Below are 19479 nucleotides of genomic sequence, written 5' to 3'. Positions count from 1 at the left end.
TGTTTGCCCGGGCTCTGCTGGGTAACATTTTCCAAAATCACCCAGAAGCCAAAGGCCTGTTTTCCAGGTGGGACAAGCATTTAGCAACTTAAGTTGGACTGGACTTGAAGGCTTCGGATCATCTTTCCCATTGCTGACTTCTGAATAGGAGATCCCAGAACCTGTCCTACGCTCCTGGGGGCAACAACGGGGTGTTAAGTAGCACACAGCGAGAGTTTAGGTAGGGACACCAAGTACTGTATTCGAGACTGCCAAGGACCTGAACTTGTTAAATCTGTTCCAGCCTAAGTTAGGGTGCCACCTTTCACTAATTATCATCATTCAGTTTTTATTATGTTAGGACCTACAGAATCGAAACAAAGTCAGGAACCTGGCTGCATTCACACTGTACAGACATGCACAGGACCTGGTCTTCCACCTTAAAAATGCCATCTGAATTACATGGAGATGCCTCAGCTGAGATCCAGAACTCACTTGTACAAAGACCTCAGGCCTCTGCCACACATTACACTTGTGACATGATTACCCAATCACACTTTAAAGCAGTTAAGTGCATCATAAAACAATAAACCATAACTTTATCCACAAAAAATGCATAACAACTTTGTTGCTGGTTCCGATTATGCCATTAATTGAACGTGTGGCCAGCTGCACCCACCTGACCAGGAGTCCCGTCAGCTCATGGGGCTCCCAGCCTCAGGGGTGCATTAAGCACCCCTCAGGTTGGGAGCCCACAGCTGATCGCGATCCCGGGCTCCCCTTCCACTGCCAGTAAGGTGCAAGAGGATCTGACGCTCAGTCCCACAATCACAACTCCTGCCATGCATGCGTGTAAGGCAGGAAGAGCACTGCGTGGATCATGCATCAGATCCCATCCTGCCTTTACCTGCGGGTCTGGTAGGGGTGTCAGAAACATCCTTTCCTCCTCTCCACATATTGGAAAAATGGACAAAGCAAGTAGAGGCCGCAAGAAAGCGGTTATCATTCCCAAGTGGGGAAGCATGACATACAGGGACTAAGAGATTTGTGGTCAGGGGCAGGACCTAGTATCAAAGTCAAGGCAGTGCCAAAAACACAAGGTTGTCCTGCCTCACCCTTACAGCCTGCTGTATGCAGAACTAGTTAGCTGCTTGTAGCCATAGTCATGCTCGCTCTCACTTCGTCTGTATTAAACCAACGGGGTTTTTTTGTTTTCTTTTATAGAGAAGCTCCAAATGCACTGCCCACCTTAGCTGGAGCAGCAGGGCTGCACTGTCGAGGAAGAATCAGCCTCACACTCCCTGCGTCTGAACAGGACAACTCCTGAACGGGTGGATGACAACACTTCCTGAGGCTGCTCCTTATCACTAACCCTGTATTTCCAGAGTGTGAAGGCACAGTTTCCATACTCTCACCCTTTCAAAGGCAGGCAGAGCTGAAATGGCATTGTCTCTAATGGGGAATGTGGCCTGCCTGGTCTTTGGGATTATTTTTAAAGGGCCAGATTTCCAAGTACTGCAACATCTACTGAATTCAAGGCATGCCACCCTAAAAGCTATGTGCATCAAGAGCTGAAGAAAGCAGGAACAAGCTTAGGGGGGGTTCAGTTAAGAGTAGTAAATCTCCTCACTTGGCCAGAACCCATTATACTTAGTGCTTCAAGATAAAAGGATATTATTTCCAGTTTTGAACTTGCACCTGAAGTGCCAAAATACCTGGAGAATATCTCTTTCCTTATATACACAGCGGGCGCATCTACACGTGCATCATTACTGAGCAGTAACTATGGCAACTTACTCCAACCTGGGCATAAATTTGCTACCTGCATGATGCAGGTACCAATTTACACCCAAGTAATTACTGCGCAGTAAGGCACATGTAGAGGCCTTACTGTGCAGTAACCCAAGTCAGTCCACACACAGAATTACTATGCTGTAATGCCTGCACATGTAGACGCTGGTGTAAAAGACACTTAAAATGCAGTAAATTACTGTGCAGTAAATGCATATGTAGGTACTCCCAGTGTGCCCAGCCAGGACCAGAAGGAGAAAGGTGAAAGATCATGAAAAGGGATGCTCCCAGGAGAACCACTGAGGTACCTGAAGCCAGTTTTTCCAGTTTCAAAGGCACTGGAATACGTCTAATCAGCACCCTAATTACAATCAGACCCCAAAATCCTGACCTGGCTTTCAAATACCTGGAAGTTGAAAGGGAGGAGGGTGATTGTTTCTGACCCAACATTTTGGGTTGCAAATATTGTAGAGAGCACCCAACAACAAAAAGTGAGTGCAAAATATGCAGCCCTTGAGCCTGGGGAGATGTTTGCCTGAGAAGAGCGAGGGCAGGCCAGGGTCACTCCTAATCTGAATTTCTGCATACTCTTGAGGCCTGACCTCAAGTGTCTAGGTGAAATACCCAGACCCTCTCATTGCTGCTGATAAAAATCAGGATTTGGTGCCTAGAAGCACAGAAGAGCAGGGCTGGAAGGGACCTGGAGGTCACCTAGTCCAACTCAAAGCAGGATCTGCCCCATCTAAGCCAGCCTAGGCAAGTGTCTTATCTAACTGCTCTCAGAAACAATCACGGGTGAAGATGGCACCACCTCTCTGGGCAAAAGTTCTTCCTAACATCCCACCTAAAATATCTCCAGCTGCAGTTTCCCTGGCAGAGTTGAGAAGGGAACCAGGGCAAGGATCTCCTGAGGTTCATGCCCGCTCAGGAGCAAGACAAAAAAAAAACCAAAAAATGGAGCTTGGCTCAGAAAACCCTGCGCGCTCAAAGGCATCGCTGAACTGGGGTCTCCAACTCAACGCAGGTTTATGCTAATCAAAACAGCTTCTCGGACAAGCACGTTTCAAAACAGCTTGTTGCTGGAAAAATGTCACAACACTAGTAACAACTCCGGAGAGGAAAAAACCTGCTGCATCCTTTTCTTCTGCATCAACAACCGGCCGATCTCCTCTGGCATATGGCCAACCCAAATACGCCAGCTGCCCCATATAACTGTGCTCCACTTGCAAGGAGAAAAACAAACAAGCTGGATGCAAGGGGGGGGACGACACTTTATTTATTTAGAGCGGTTTTTGGACAGGCTAATATAAAAAGCACCCAAATAAGCTAGGGTTTTAAAATACATGAGCTGGGGGAGGCACAATAAAGAGAGGAGCAATGTGCTCACGATGCAGTTTCGAAATCTCTCATTTTATGCGTTATCAGATCTGCAGCTAATAGCATTTAAATTCATGCTAGTCTCAGCTTTGCTCAATACTCTCAGCTTCTGCTGTAGGCCACCACCACTGACTTTTGGTGGTGCCTCCAAGTCCCAACCAAGATCCGGGTCCCAGCTGGGGGGGAGGGGGTACGGTGGGCTGTGTGCGTGCCCCCCTCCCCGCCATGGTGCACAGTCCCTGCCAGTGGCGGCGGCAGCAGCAGGAGAGAGTAGGCTCTTGGGGTGCTCATAGTCCGTGCAGGTGGACCCCCGCGGCAGTGCCCAGCTCCAGCCAGCTCGGGAAGCTGCATGCAGCAGCAGGGAAATAGGCCAGGCTGGCCCAGGTTCATCGTGCAGCTCTAGTGCAGCTCATGGGGTTGGGGGGGGGCTTTTCCAAGGGGTGCCTTGAGTCTAAAACGGTCGAGAAGCACTGGGCTAGGAGTTAATGCAATCACCCAAAAAGCAAAAAACCTATATTTGAGGCCCTACTTAGTCTCACAGGGCTGTAGTAAAAGATCTAGTTGTGAGAGGCCTAAGGTCACGCCAGAAATCTGTGGCAGAGGAAGGGCTGCCCCTCTTGTTTTGGATTCAAACCTTGGCCACTTGACCACCCTCCCTCCACACCTCACTCCCAGTCTTAAACAAGCCACATCTCTGGCAGTGATTTAAAACACAACTTTGGTGTCATGCCAAACTTCTTGCCCGATGTCTTGGCTGGTAAGGCTCTGAGCTTGGAGGGCACCCGCTGGCCCAACCTTAATGCAAACAGTATCTACATTAAAAAAGGCCCTGGCAGGCACAGTGCTCCCTCGCTTTCTGCCTGAATGTCTCCTCCAAGGTATTTGGGCTGCAGTTTCCCGTGGCCTAGTTACCCAATGGCCTCTAAAATTTCACTCGTTACCTTCCAAGCCTAAAAAGGGGAAAAGAAAGAGATATATACACAAAGCCACTCTGGTGACCACAAGCCTGTCATGGTCTTTCCAAGTTTTTTTTTCCTTCCTATTTTTTAGCTCCTTCCTTAAAAATTCTATTTAAAGGAAGAGCGGTCCGAAACCTCAAGGTTTCAAAGGAAAAAAGGGTCGGCATGAATGTAGCTTCAACCCACAGCAAGTTAGAAGCAAAATGGGAACAAAAAAAAAAAAAAAAAACCACAGCAAAAGCCGAAGACGTCTCAGCCACCACAACTCATGCGACCGGCTTGGAGGAAAGGACCCGGCTGCTTATGCCTGGAACTTGTTCTGCCGACAGGGTCACACCCTCCGGATATGGCCAAAATGGGGCTACGCTGCCCTCTTCCCCCACTCCTCCTTTCCCAGTGGAGCTGGGGGAGAAACAGCATCGCTTCGCTGGTTTAGATTAGAAGCGTTGGAAAATGGAAAAAGTCCTTCCAAACGAGGTGAATCATAATCTTATGCAGAGTTCCCTGAAGAGCACACGGCTGTTTGTAATAAAAAGCACACACGCGCACCAGCCTGGGATGGAAAGAGCCGAGGGAGACAGGCAAGGGGCATACAGACCTGGCTGGGAGGTGCCAGGCTCTTGCTGGGAAGCAAGTCACCTTTGGGGCACACATCCAAAAGGCATGTAAAAGGAAAGAAGCGCAGGGTCTAATGGGCAGCGGAAAGGCATGGCGGCAGCGGCAGACTGCAGAGGATCCCTCAGACATTTACTTGGCAGGCCAGGTGCTTCGGGGAGATGTGCTATCTTTCATTAGACCAGCTGAGTAGCTGGGGAAAAAACAGATCTTTGCAAACTTTCGAATGCAATTGCCCTTCTTCAGACAGAGGAAGTCTCTGTCCTTAGACCAACACGGCTGCAACCAAAAACCAAACATTTACTTGGCGTCGTTCTATACTTTGCCCTGTTTTTAGCAACAGAATATTAGTTATAATCTAGGCCACGGCAGAACACGACTGATCCACAGCGTGAGCAGTTATCTGCATGGAGCACTCAGCTGTTAGGCTCTCCAGCAGTTTAAACAGATAAAATGTTGCCCACTTCCCCCTTTTCCTTTTTGGAAAAAGCTACCAGGAAATCCTGGTCTCTGTCGGTCCTGCGCATCCCCTTCCCTCACGATGAAAGAGCACGGGACATGGTTAGCTCAGAGCCTGGAGGTCTCCTGCTGGGAGAGAGGCAGTGGATGGGTGAGCTGAGCTGCTCTGTCCTATGGGAATTTTCTTTTTGCACAGAAGAAACGACGAAGGTCAGCACCAGGCAGTTTCCCCCACCCGCTCCTGCTTGCAGCCTGCTCCTACAGCTTGCAAGATTCACATGCGTCCATGCCCTTCTCAAAAGCACACTCCCAGCCGCGGAAAGGCAGCTGTGTAGTGTGACGGAGGGAGAGCTAGTGGAGAGAGCACTGGGCTGGGATCCAGGAGGCCTGAGTTCCACTCCCAGCTCTGCCACTGGATTGCACAGTGCCCCAAGGCAAGTCCCTCCAGCATGCTGGGCATGTTTCCCCAGCTGTTCACTGGAGAAAATGATGCCAGTCCCTCTTGACAATGCTTTGAAGACGACTGGTGAACAGCCAGAGATTAAAGCTACATCTTGCCGATAGCACGTGTCGGCTCCTGCTTTGATCACTACGTCTGAATCCATTGCGCAGACCCTTGTTCTCTGAACTGCCCGTGTTGTTCCATTTCTCTCTGGTCCCTTTTACCCTTCCTGGTTTCACTTCGTTGTTCCCTCACCCCTTTCCTTCCTACAGTAGATTGCAGGGCATCCTCTGCTGTTATTCTCAGTACCCATTTCCTCTTTTCCTCTTGCTTTCTGGGAGGAATGCTAGAACCCCACATTCGTTCACTCAGGACAGGTCCAGCCAACCCAGCCCGCAGGGCCCCCTGGCAGCTGCTGCCGAGGATGCAACCTTTGGCAGCAGTTATGGGTGACCATCCCCGGGGACAGGTCCCTCTACAACCCCAGTTTGTTAAAGGTTGGAGCCGATATGCAGACGTGTGCTCCGTCTCTCTTTATGTTACATTTCCTGTGCCCTGCCAAGCATGTTCTCTCTTTACTTCAATTTATCCTACCTCTGCAAGGCAAGCAGTGCCATTTATGGAGAAGAGCACTGGGCCAGGACTCAGGACACACAGGTTCAGCTCCCAGCACTGCTGCCTCTTTGCAGAGTGACCGTGGACAAATCAAGCCATTTCCCCTTTACATGCCTCAGCCTCCCCATTCGTAAAATGGAGGAGAAACAAGATCGTTAGGTGGAAAAGGACAACAGCTAGACATAATTATTCTTCTTCCTCACTTATTCTAGCAATCCGGCATTGGAAATTCAACATTCAGCCTGGGACCAAGCCCTGTTTTCATACAGTTGGATGAGAAACTCAGCCGCAAGTATTCTGCCTAAAGAAAAATTTAGATTTGCTGCAGGGCATTTAAACAAAGTTATGAATAATTTCATGATGATGTTTGGCACCACGCACAAATGTGCGTGCCCACACCAGCACACATTATCAGCTAGTTTTGCGCAATCCTAAATGCTAATAAAGGCAGCCAGAAATGTAAACAGCAGTTTAAAAGCTCTGAAAAGGAGGAGGAGATGGTACAGGACAGGAGAACGCAGAGGAATGACTAGGAAGTACAGAGGCAATAAAACACCCGTTCTTGTCCCGATTGTGATGGACACACAGAGACAGGTGAAAAACAGGAGGTCTGCTCAAAACACTTTTATCCAAATTGTTTTTCGGTGCAAAATTGGGCTGCCAACTACATGACTTTTCACAAGAAGTCTTTGCTTTTCAGGGAGAACGTGACTGTTTCCTCCAAAAAATAAAATAAAATAAAAATCCAAAAATCTAAATGCCCCAAAACCAAAATCTGTGGCTGTGCTGTTATAGCACCTCGTAGAGGAAGCCCCCCAAAGTTATGGGAGCTGTAACCAGGATGGGAACCAGAGACCACTGGAGGGACACATGCCTGCTTCATGTGTGCCACCGTGGTACAGTCAGCTTTGCGCTGCATGGTGCCTGTGCAACAGGCTTTGCCTTTCAGCAGAGCTCATCAGCATAAGGTAGCATCACACGAAGCCATTAAACTGCACTACTTCTGTGCTACCTCCCAGCACGAAGCCACCGCCTGCTCCATCTCACTGCAGAACTGTCTGGGCCCATTCTGGAGCCTTAAGTGGTTTTTTTCCCCCTGACAAGAATGCTGAATCGAGCTAAAATCCCCCTTTTTGAACTGCATCAGGACATCGGGATGGCTTTGTCCCAGTCGAGGCTGTTCCAATGACTCGGGACATTTGGTAGCTTTAATCAGGGAGCTGTACTGTAAGTGCCTCAGGTTTTCAGTCTCCTTGACAGAGCAGACTACATTTCCCAGGACGTATTGCCTCTCTGCTCCAAGACAGGAGAGGATGGAGTATCAAGGGGCGTAAAGTCCAACCAGCAAGCCTGGTCCACAACAGGGAATAGGAACATGTATATCTGAACCATAAATCCCAAGACCTCACAACAGCATTTCCAAACAGGAATTTGGAGGAAGGAGGTTTTGAATTTTTGCTGAAATTAAGACTGCAATTTTATGACCCAGCTCTGCCTAACAGAACGCAAACCCCCAGCAACTCTCCATCCAGCTGGCTGGTCCCAGCCTCACAGGCTGAGCTCTGGCCGGACTCAAGCCTGACTCATTTGAATTGCATGAACCAGCAATTTGCTGTGCTCCAGTGTCCTCCGCCTCCCCGAGCCCAGTCCAGCCCACTCTGGGTCTGTAATTCTCCGGCATGGGTGTGCAAGAAGAACAAGGTGCCAATCATGGAAGCTGATCATCCAACACCCTGGGATTTCAAGGGGCCACACACTAAGTACGCCTACATCTGGTCTCTTTACTTTTAAAAACTACATGCGAGACACCCAATGTTGGACCAGTCCAAATGGTTTTAGGACCAGGACGCTTTTCCAAGAACTAATGCCGTAATCAGAGAGAACATTTGGATCCCCACAACAACAACAACAACTTTTAAGCCAAGTGACAGCCAATATTTTAAAGCTCATATCAGAGAATGACATAATGCAGCAGCCTGCTTTATAAATTAAGGTGGGGTGCATGTGCACATGTAAACAAGCGTCCTTGCAAGACGCTCGCTTTCTGTAACTTCAGCTCTTCAGGGCTCACCCAAGAAACGCTGGTATTTCCCTAGGTTCCAGTGAAGTCAATAATTGTGCCCCTGTATATACGGTATGTACCTCCATAGCTTCCAAAATGACAGCTAGGATTTTTCTGCCTTTGTAAAAGAAGTACGCTACTTCAGAAAAACTCTTCAAATGCCAGCGATCCTCAAAACATCCCCCACACGGCTTGCTGTGCTCTCCACCCATTGGGTTGCATAAAAAGTTACCCTCCAAGGCATCCAAAGCTGTGCTGGATCATCTTATTTGACTGCAGCTGTAGAGAGCCAACTCTGAGTTTTCCTGGTCAATTCTGTAAACGTCTTGGATGGTCTTCAACATGGGCTGAACAACTGCAGTCGTTCACTTGGACAGCTGTTATACCCAGGCTGCACTTTACAACTGACATATGTGTGCAATGTATTTTTGTCTGAGTGCATCTAGAAATGCTAAAGGAAGTAATGGAGGGGACTGGTCTTTTATGCATCCAGAGAGGATCGGTTGGAAAAGCAATGAAAGACACGTGATCATTGTCAACAATGATTTGTTTCTATACTTGGTAGCCACTCGGCTAGTGCAAAACATCAATTAAAATTTCATTCTAAGCCACAATACTAAAGGAAGTGGACTTGTAAGTGGACTTGTCCAAGTCAGTGGTTTTTAACCATTTCAGACTCAAGGTACCTCTTGGAAAATGCCAATTTTAAGCTGTCACTTGTTTCTTGACTATAGAAAATGATAGAGCAATTCTTTCATTGCAAAGAACTCAAAGCACAGGTCAGAGCATTTTTGACACTATGGATTCCTTTTTTAAATATTTGGGTTTATCTTGCAATTCCTGGATAAGGGTTCGCACACCTAACAGTGCTAATACTGTATGGCACCCTTAGCATCCCTGGTTGAGAACTGCTGGCCTTTCCATGCCATGATTCAGGCAATTAGAGAAGCTCCGTGCAACCTTAGCCACGTATTCTGTATACAAGACATGCAAGTTCTTCAGTCTCCCTTAGACTGTATTTATTTCTTCTATTTATATACCAGTTTTTCCAGCAAGGGCTCAGGGTGGCTTAGAATTAGGAAACAGAATAACTTAAAAACAGGAGAGGGACCAAAGAACACCCTGAATATCAAGATAGAACAGAGACCCTCTAAGCAGCATCTCGGCTTAGCTTTATTTGCTAAATGGCTGCCCTAACAGGAAAGTCTTTCAACGCTTCTGAAAGATGTCCAGGCTTGGGCTCTGGCAGCCTCAGGGGGGAGGGAGTTCCAGAGCTGAGGAACCACTGCCAAGGATGACCTCCAACACAGTTTTGCCAAGCAGACTTGACTTATTGATGGTACCTAAAGTAAGCAGCTCTCAGATGACCTTAGGGATTGCAATGGGATGGCTGGGTCCCTTAGGAATGGCCATTTATGGCCACACACATGCAAACCAGCACCTTGAGTTGCACCTGGAAAGCTACTGAGATCCAGTGCAGATGCTGGCGAACTAGAGATGCATACTTTTGGCGACCCACCTGCATCAGAAGTTGGGCTGCTGTGGATGGTTTTCAAGGGAAGCCCTGCATAGAGTGCATTGCAGTAGTCTAATATTGAGGTTACAAAAGCATGGATGATGGTGGTGATAGGACTCTGCAAGAAAGGGTCGAAGACTTCTCATCGATGCAGTGGGTGAAAGGCACTCCTAGCCCCTGCCACCACCTGTAGATCCAGGTGCAGCAAATGATCCAGGAGCCCCCCAAGGCTGCAAACCCATGTGACACGGAGAGGCTGAACCCTAATGATACAGGTTCCAGGCTCCACCAAGTCACATGGTCTGCCCACCACCATCACCTGTCTTGCTTGGATTCAGTTTTGATTGGTACATCAGCATCCAGTCCCCAACTTCAGCCAGGTACTGGGAAAGGATCACGGCCAAGATCAGAAAAGACGACAAGGTAGACCTGGGTATCATCAGCATATAGATTGCACCTCGCTCCAAATCTCTACACAACTTCACCCAGCGGCATCATATACACATTGATCAATAGGAGCAATAAGATTGCTATGGGACCCCCCTGGAAACGTCCCGAGGGGATGACGAATGCCTACCATCACCACCCCCTGGGATCTCCCTGCTAGGAAAAAATGGAACCAATTTAGAGCTGTCCTGCAAATATCCACCAGGTCGTGTGAGCACCTCTATCACCGTTGATGAATGTTTCCCCAATCCAAGGGACAAAGTTTTTTTCTTATCGACTGGGGAGTCCATACTGCATAACGTGGCCAAAGTTTTCAGAATTAGAAACTTTAAGCCAGGACACCTGAATCTATTGAAAGGCATTTTTATATTAAAAAAAGTGACCTTCTAAATACAGACGGCACTGTTAATACGCAACTCCCACATTTCTATTGTAGCTCTTCAAATACTTAAAGATAGAATGCACCTGTAACAAATGCTGCAGCTAGCTATCATCCTGAACATAATGCATGCAACTGGCTCATCCTTGAAGAACAGCAGCATCTGGAACCTAATAAGCAAGAGTCTCACCAGATCAATATTAAACATACAGATCCGTTTAAGTAAGGGAGACTGCGCTCAACTTCTGGCTTGGTATTTGTGTATGACCTTAGCCAAGTCACTTAATTTTTGTGCCTCAGTTTCCCATCTGTAAACTAGGGATATTGTGCCTCACACTTTGTTTGGCTGGTCTATTTAGACTGATCTCTGAGACAGGGAACATCTCTTAACGTGTCTGTATAGTAACCGTCACAACGGGGCCACAAACATGGTTGGGATCTCCCCAAACAACCATGGTATAAATAGAAACTCTGTGGCAAGAATGATCTTTTTGACTGCACAGCACCTAACACCGCAAGTCTGCTCCAGGAGCAGAGCTCACAGGCACAACTCTAATAGAAACAATAATAAAAGGAAAGCTAATCAATACATGGTTGCCCTTGAAGCCCAGGAGGATTCAGGATTAAGCCTCATATTTATTTTCTTCTGATCAGGAACTGCAAACAGCCCTGCCTATTAACAGGACAGAATAGCTTATTACATCTGGGTGCTAGAAGACAGACCCCCACCTAGCTTCATTTTTCAATGAAGAGTTACTGTTTCAAACACAGCCCAACAGTTTTGCAGCGCATCAGGCACTTTGGGCTCCTATACATGTGCAGGGAGCCGGCTCCAACGCACTGGGAATCCAGTGTCAGAGCAAACTCAATTAATTGAGTCTTCTGGAGCACAGACTCCAGCATCACATGCATCAGCATCCCTGCACTGCAAAATGACAGTAGGGTGCTTTGAACTAAAGTTCACTCAATGAGTTTTTAGTTCAAAGTGCCCCGCCACCATCTTTCAGCATAGGGGATGCTGATACATGTAATGTTCAGGCACTTCATTAGCATGGCTTGCTTATTAAAGCACCCCCCACATGCCTTCCAGAGCACATGTAAAAATGCTAGATCACCAACTGCACCAGTGTGTTGACTGGTACCACATCATGCCACATCCCCTAACACCACCTCCCATAGCATCCGTTGCAATTACCCTTAACATCAGGGAACAAATGCATGCTGCAGGGCTTTACCTGCACTCCTGACCTCCACTGAAAAATCCTAGAGTACATGCTATAGGCACAGCAGGCCACAGACCTCTGCATGTCACAAGGAAGCCGCAGCACTTATAGGAAGATAGGCACAAGAAACGCATTCGGGGTGACAGCAGGTGACTGACCACACCTCCTCTACTGGGTTTAAGCACCAGTCACTGTAACTTGTCAATTGATAAGGAACTGCTATCAGGGAGGAAGGGGGTCAATGAGGGGGAAGAACAGCAAAATAATTCAGCAGCTCCTCAAAGGGACCAGGCCTGGCCAAGTGCCCCCTGGCACGCCAGCAAGAAATAAATCTGCCTCCCCGTATCGTCAGCAAAACCCAAAGGATGTTGTCTTGGTTAGACACCACTGCACTTCACCATCTCCTGCCCTACCATGGCTCGTTCTGTGCTACAGCTGGACCAATTCACTTCACAGCTATCGCCACATCTGGAAAGGAGGCAATTCTTGACGGACTTTTTCCAACAATCGACATTTCTGTCCTTGGCTCCACCTCTGCCCCTCAAGGCTCTGCCAGTGCCTCATTCCTGATCCTCTATCTCCTTTCTGACTCCAGACTCCTTGCCCACATCGCCCCGTGTGTCTGTCATCACCTCACAGCTGAGGTTCTCCAAGCAGCCTCTGGAGGCATCTATGCATGGCCTCGGGTCCCGACTGAGGGAAATTCTCACACAAGAGAGCATATTTTAAACAGTCACGCCGTTGTTGTCTGAGGAAGAAAGTGGCTGAGTCAGACTTACGAAGTTAGGAGAGAGGCAGTATTTATGGCTAGTTAGGAATTGAGCGCCACTGCCAGATGCTTGCCGCGGTGACCCAAGTGGCACAGTCTGGCCTGAAGGAAGGGCAGACAGTGATCAAATTAAGCCATTCATCCTGCATGCATTGTACAGCTAAGGAGGGACTGACTGTGGGGCCAACGCAGCCAGCTCAAGATCCAGACACTCAGACCCAGCACTGCTATGGACCTAGCTCTGTGACTTTGGCTGGCTCTAGAAATGGGTTGAGTTAGTAGATCCAATCCAAACCAGCAGAGACGAGGCGATGCTGGCAAATGCATGTGCGTGTGGGAATGTGTGTCCCAGTTGCATGTGGGAATTGGGGGGCTCAATCCTGTCTTCACAGCTGGGCTGACTGGAGGCTGCCTTTGGGACCAGTCTGACGCAAGGCTCACATGGATGCCTTAACTGTTCTGTCTCGGTGGGTTTCAACGCTTCTAAAATTCATGTTGCACTGCTGGTCCGTGCTGCCGGGTGTTGCAACGTATTGCATCAGAACTGAAATTAGACGGCAAGATCCCTGCAGCAGGAAGCCTGACAGCTGCCTGTAGGCATCACGCCATCTGCATAAACAAGCACGACACCACACACTGCTTTCTAAGAGACTCTGGAGCCGTGCGGGCCCGCCAGGCATGCAGGTGGGAAGCTGGAAGCAGCTCACCTGTTTGCTGGAGTGAAGGCTGTTTTTGTTCCTGTGGCTGTCCAGCAGTCCCCCGCATTTGCCTAGGGCTGCCAGATCCTTCATAATAGAGTTGAGAGCTTCCTCTTCATCTGCAAAAAGGAAGAAATGAGTGAGTGACTGTTGCATGCCAAGTTGCTTTCCCCCAAAGCACCCTCCCCACACTCGTGGGGCTGCACAGAGAAATGCAGAGCATCACAGCAGAGGAGCTGCCCTCTTTCAAGATGAATGTTTTACAGGTCAGGCTTCTCCCCCCGACATGGACTAGAATTCCCTTTGCCCTTTTCCTCCCACTGGGAAAATTTTCCCAGGCAAAGGAAAAATCTTTCCACTTGACACAGAAAGCTTTGGATGAGGCCCTCTACTCCCCTCCAACATCCATTTCATGCACTCTCACTTAATCTCAGAAATGGTGTGAGCACGCTATGACTCTCCATCATGAAAACAGAGTCTAATCAGGAAAGGGTGGAAGGGAAAAGGTTGAGGAGTGGGGCAAGCAGGAAGACTGCCTGGCTGGGGGAGGACAGAGAGAGTGGCTGGAGTACGTGGGACCTCACTTTCCGTCCTCAGGTGCGTCTGTGGGGGTGCCAGGAGTTCTGGCAGGTCCAGGCCATTTGGTCTGACACCAGCCTGCAAGTCCCACAAACCCAGGTCACTGTTCCTCTGCCAGCAAACTGCCCATGCCTGGAGCCAAAGCCCGGACAATCACGGCTGCTTAATAAGCAAATGTGTCTAGTGGATGCCCAGCCTCCCACCTGACTCTCAAACCAAGACAGCACTCTTAACAAGAAGCCACTCCGCTGTGAAGGCATGACTGGTGCAGTATGCAGACCCCATAGTTGTAAGGAAGAGCATCCAGGGACACTGCTAGCATTTCCCGGTTGCTTCCCCCAAAAAGAAACAGGCCACAAAACTGACACCCTCTGCTTATGGTGGGATGTCACAGGAGGGCTAGCCCAAGTGCCAACGTTATGGGAGTCTTTGCATTTCCTCGAGTAGCTGGAGGTAATTAGCAACGTTCACTTCCCCTTGATCTGCCGGCAATGCTCCTACCAATGCAGCCCAGGTTAGCCTTCTTTGCAACCAGGGCACACTTCTGACTCCTATTCAGCTTATTGTCCACTGTAACCCTCCTGGTCCTTTCTGCAGAGCAAAATGCCGAGGCTCAAAACCAGCACAAGCTCCTCTCTCCCTATTTTCGAGCACTATGTGTAGCAGGATTGCAAGATGAATAAGCCTGTAAGAGAGTGGCTTTGGAAAACAGAGTCCACCCAGAACAGAACAAGTTCTCCTCCCCAATTACGCCACAACTGTGACCTAAAGCGAGCCAAACGCTGGAAGGCAAAAGGGGCGGGGGGTACTCAAAACGTCTAAAGACTTGGTCATCTTGCTGATTTAAAAGGAAAAAACCACACACACCGTTTTCTACTTATTGAAAATAAATATATATAGTGCGTGCGTGCACATACACGCATGTGTGTATATGGATCTATACACACACGTCTATATAAACACATACTTGTGTATATATACACATACGTGTATATGTATATATACATATATGCACATGCATATATGTGTGTATACACACACTGCAAATATATAAAGTGTGTGTGTTGTGAGTATATATACATATATGCATATATAACTTGTGTGTACACATGCATAAAAAGAAAATTAATCAGATTTTATACTAGAAAGCCCCCTTTTGTTTTCACCACTGAAAAACTGAAGGGTAGAAAAAGAGATTCCCCACCCCTGATTAAAAAACACACACAAAAACCCAACAACAACAACTTGTAACTAAATTTTTTCTTAGCCCTTAGTATGGGAAGAAAAAAAGAAAAAGAAAAAATGAATTATTCAAAAAATAAAAAACTGACACAGAAAAAAGAAAAGAAAACAAAAGAAAATAGTAATGCCTTCCCCTCCCTCCAACCCACTCCATGATGCAGCTGGGTGGAGCTGAGGTAAGAACAGATATTTTTCACAAGGTCTCCAGGCTTTTCACAGAAGTCCCTAATAACCGTTTTGTGTTTGCTGTGAAAAAACATGGCAAAAAGGAGAAAAACCCAAGGAACTGCAGGCTTCCCCTTGCAGGCTGGTAGAGGTCCAGCTTGCAAGGGGCTGCAGGGAGTGGGATGCAGGGGGCACCACACGCACGCGCGCACACACACACACACACACACGTGCACACACACGCATGCGCACACACACGCACACAGCAGCCAGGCAGTGTGGTGGGGAGCAGCTCTTGAGCTCCCTCCATGCAAATCTAAAGGGGCGAGGGGGGGTGGCGTCACAAGTGATGCATTGGGGGTGGGAAGGGACATGCCCCCCCCAGATTTCTGCGCCCACAGCGGGGTGCAGGGATGTAGCTGGACTGGACTAGCTCCAGGCAGGAACCACCTCTGCAGCCCACTGAGCGGGACCTGGCACAGGAGGGAGCGTTGTGCCATGGCCATCAAGGTGAGGTGTCCCTTGCTCGCCTAGCTGCAGTGGAGTGGGGGGACAACTGTGCACTGCTGCGCTGCCACCATGCCTCACCTTGGTGGCCATGGTGGCACAGTGCTCCCTCCCACGCCGAGTACCTCTTGCTGGCTGCAGAGGTGGCTCCTGTTTGAAGCTGATCCAGCCCAGCTGCAGCCCTGGCCTCTATTGTGGGCACAGAAATCTGGGTGGGGGGCACATGCCCTCCCCACCGCTCCCCCGATGCATCACCTGGGCCTTCCCCGGCCCCCCACCACACACCACCTGTGCCCACATGCCCCCTTTCCCGACACACCCACCCACCTTCTTCACACACTGCGGGGCTGAGGCCTGTGGGCAGCAGGTCAGGAGTGAGCAGGGCTGGAGGGGGCTGTGGCTTGGGAGCGAGGGGCAACAGCATGGGCAGGGGCAGGGCACAGGTACAGATACATCAGGGCTGCTCAGTGCCACAAAGCAGCAAGGGGGCCAGCCACAGCTGGACCCACATCCTGGTGAGTGAAGGGGTTCAGGGGAACTCTGACTATCTATGATTTAAAAAAAAAATCAAATGCTAAAATATATAGGGTTTTAGACTGTATTTTATGATATAGCTGGACTGAACTAGCTCCAGGCAGGAACCACCTCTGCAACCCGCTGAGCGGGACCTGGCGCAGAAGGGAGCCTTGCGCTATGGCCACTGGTAGGCTTCCAAATTGCTTTAAAATGGTAAATATGTATCAATAAAACATTGTGTTCAACTGATACCTATACATATAGTGGTGTTTCATTTTAATCATGGAAAGACATGGATTTTGTGATTTTTAATCGGATAATTTGGGGTGTTGTTGTTTGGGGTTTTTTTAAAATCAGAGAATTTTGGATTTGAAAACAGAGAAAACCTGGATCCCTGCTACTAGCAAGGATTCAGTGAAACCTTTCAGTCCTTTCTACTCATGACCTGTTGATTCTGGTAACGGGGCCAGACACTAAAAGTTTGCCCGGGGGCGGCAGAGGTCGAGGTACGGCGCTGCACGGCGGAAAAACATACAGACAGGAACGGCATTTTGACAATGCACTTCTGTAACACCTGTTGCTAAAAGAGATGTGACCCCACGCTCACGTGAGAGCCATTTCCCTGTTCCTCTTACTCGCAGGAGGAACAAGCAGATTTAGAAATGAAATCTGGAATGGCGCTTGCAACAGAAAGGGGAAGATGCAAGTGGTGCAGTGAGCTGGGGGAAGGGAGAAAGGGCCAGAGGATGCCTTGTACGGTGGGGTTGGCTAGGACTTGAATTTACTGGCTGTCAGATCCAAAGCCCAACTAAGTCAAAGGACAGACTTGCATGGAGACCATTGGACTCTGGATCGAGCCCACAGATACCCTAAGAAGGCAGTATATACAGGAGCCAATCCAGTAAAGGCCTTAAGTATGGGCTGGATGTCAGTGGGGTACTGTCTTCAACGGAGCCAAGCGGAGGGAGGATGTGCATGACTAAGTGCTTGGCTGGACTGGGGCTACATTTACCCACTAATTAAGACCAGAGAGCTAGCCAGGTCCAGAAGTGCAAGAGTAAAAAGCAAACCCTTAGCTAGGGGAAAAAAAAAAAGAAAAAAAAAAATGAAGTGGAGAGGCAACCAAGGTCTCCACTGTCATCTACCACGACGCCACCAGTTTGTCTGTACCTAAGGGTCTCCGTTTTCTGCATGGCATCAGGTCCAAACAGCACCAGAAGGGATCACAGTAAGTTTTTCCATTTGCCTCCTTCCTTTCCCTTGCAAAAAGCATTTCTTCTCTTCTCTCCCATCCCAGCCCAATCACAGTTTCCTAGATGACTGCACCAACCAGGCTGAGCCCTGCTCTCAATTACCAGCTAAACATACAGCAACCCCAGCACAATAATGCTAGTGCGGGCCTGGTCAGAGGAAGGGCACGCTCATCCTCCAGCAGGATCCAGTTGGGTGTTAATCATGAGACAGCTCCTCTGAGTCATTGCTAGTCTGGCTGCTCTGAAATCTCGGTTGAATACAATGTAAGGACCCTTACAATTATATACAGACAGTTGCTTTCTGGAGGGAACAGAGGCTGGAAAGCCAAAGTCTGAGCAATATCACAAGGCGCTTGCCCTTCCGCTTCAGAACTGACCAGCAGCGCAGTCGCGCCTCGGCTTGCAGGAGCTCATCTGAGCAGCTGCTATTTCACTCAGCCTCACGGGGAGAGAAGAGACGCAGCTCACTGAGATCCCTCTGTAGGCTCGCCCCGGGAAGCTTCGGAGGGGTTCACAATACTATAGCACACGAGGCGAGAGAAGGGAGCAAACTAGCACCCCGTGTCCTTGCTGTTCTCCAGCACTCTTGCATCACGGAGCACTTTGTTTCAGAAACTGCTTCAAGAGTCACTCACTTCTCTTCTTTCTTCAACCCACCTCGCTTTGTCTCAGAGTGAAAGACCGAAAGACTTCTCAGGACTCCACAGCACTCCAGTGGTCCATGGACCATGACAGAAGAAACTTGGGATATGCCCATCTGGGGCTTCCAGATGGACTCACGGATAGGTGGGGTGTAACAGCATTAACAGAGATGTCATGTCACCAAGGTCTTTGAGCTACTCTTGTTACCAAATAAATGAAAGGCCAAGGGATCCTTAAACAAACTGCATTTCGGTTTTCTCCCACAATCTCATTGCTGCAAGCATTGTAAAGGGCTTCAGCATCAAGGCTTTGGGTTTTGTCCCTAGATGACAACACTGCCAGAGGCCTCCAGGGAAGGCATACAAAATAGCCTGCAATGCAGTTTTAAAGGTGAAGAAAGCTGGAGCTGGTCAGCTGTGCAAAATGCAAAGAGGCTGACAAAGAACCGCACAGCTGTAGCATGCACTGGAAACCTGGAGACTTGCAAAGTGGGACGGAGAGTTTGATCTGAAATGCCAGCAAGCCCAGGGGCTAGTTAAACTGGTCTTCACTGGCTGGACAATACCCAGGCCCGGGAGAGCCAACAATATGGCTTTCAGGATGGTGCGGGCGATGTGCAGAGAGGGGTGCAGCAAGGTTACAGAAGGAATCCAGCTGCCCATAAGACGCAGAGGAAACCCTGTATTTTCCCACTACCTAGGTTAACCTTATAGGAGAGCAGCACAGTCTTGAAGACCTAAGGGTCTTGAAGACCTAAGGGTCTTGTTGTACATAGCGATTTTGGTAGGAAAAATGAAGTTATAGAAAGCTTGTGCAATTGAGCACCCTTCTCCCTCCCTAACACAAATTAATGGAGTTCCCTACCTTACTTTTCCACTTCACTGATGGCTCATTTGCAAGCCAGGTCTGCACTAGCATAGGTCATGTCAGTAGTTTGATTTCACCAAAAATCAAACCCCACCCAACCAAGAAGCAAACCCAGTTACATGCTCCAACACACTTACTCTCCTGCTGGACCTAAAGCCAAATCCTGACCTGCCCACACCAGCCTAAGGGCAGTGCAAGCCATATCCTCTGCTGTTCCCACCCATCCATACTAAGACCCGCATGGCCATGAGTAATTAAGAGGCCAGTCAACTACAAAGCTCCAGAAGCTGTTTTGTGTGAGCTCTCCCTCCACTGACTCTGCAGGGACTCTTAGATCTCCTGCATATGCAGCATGGGCTGCAGGAGTCCAGCAGTCC

At 48.8% G+C, this 19479-nt stretch overlaps 1 protein-coding gene across 3 annotated transcripts in view; it reads right to left on the bottom strand.

The window, feature by feature from the left end:
• Positions 1-19479, bottom strand: part of LOC149865115 (mitogen-activated protein kinase kinase kinase 3-like) — a 106976-nt gene that overhangs the window by 49464 nt on the left and 38033 nt on the right. For all 3 annotated transcript variants that reach the window (XM_090047787.1, XM_090047789.1, XM_090047788.1), the window contains exon 4: positions 13341-13450. In XM_090047787.1, the coding sequence (XP_089903913.1) occupies positions 13341-13450 (110 nt within the window). The remainder of the gene's footprint in view (positions 1-13340; positions 13451-19479) is intronic.

Source organism: Crocodylus siamensis, chromosome 5 (assembly GCF_052110815.1).
Source record: "Crocodylus siamensis isolate JL-2025a chromosome 5, ASM5211081v1, whole genome shotgun sequence".
In the NCBI taxonomy this organism is placed as follows: domain Eukaryota; kingdom Metazoa; phylum Chordata; order Crocodylia; family Crocodylidae; genus Crocodylus; species Crocodylus siamensis.
Note: the sequence above shows the minus strand (reverse complement) of the source record. Positions and strands in the feature narration are given on the sequence as shown.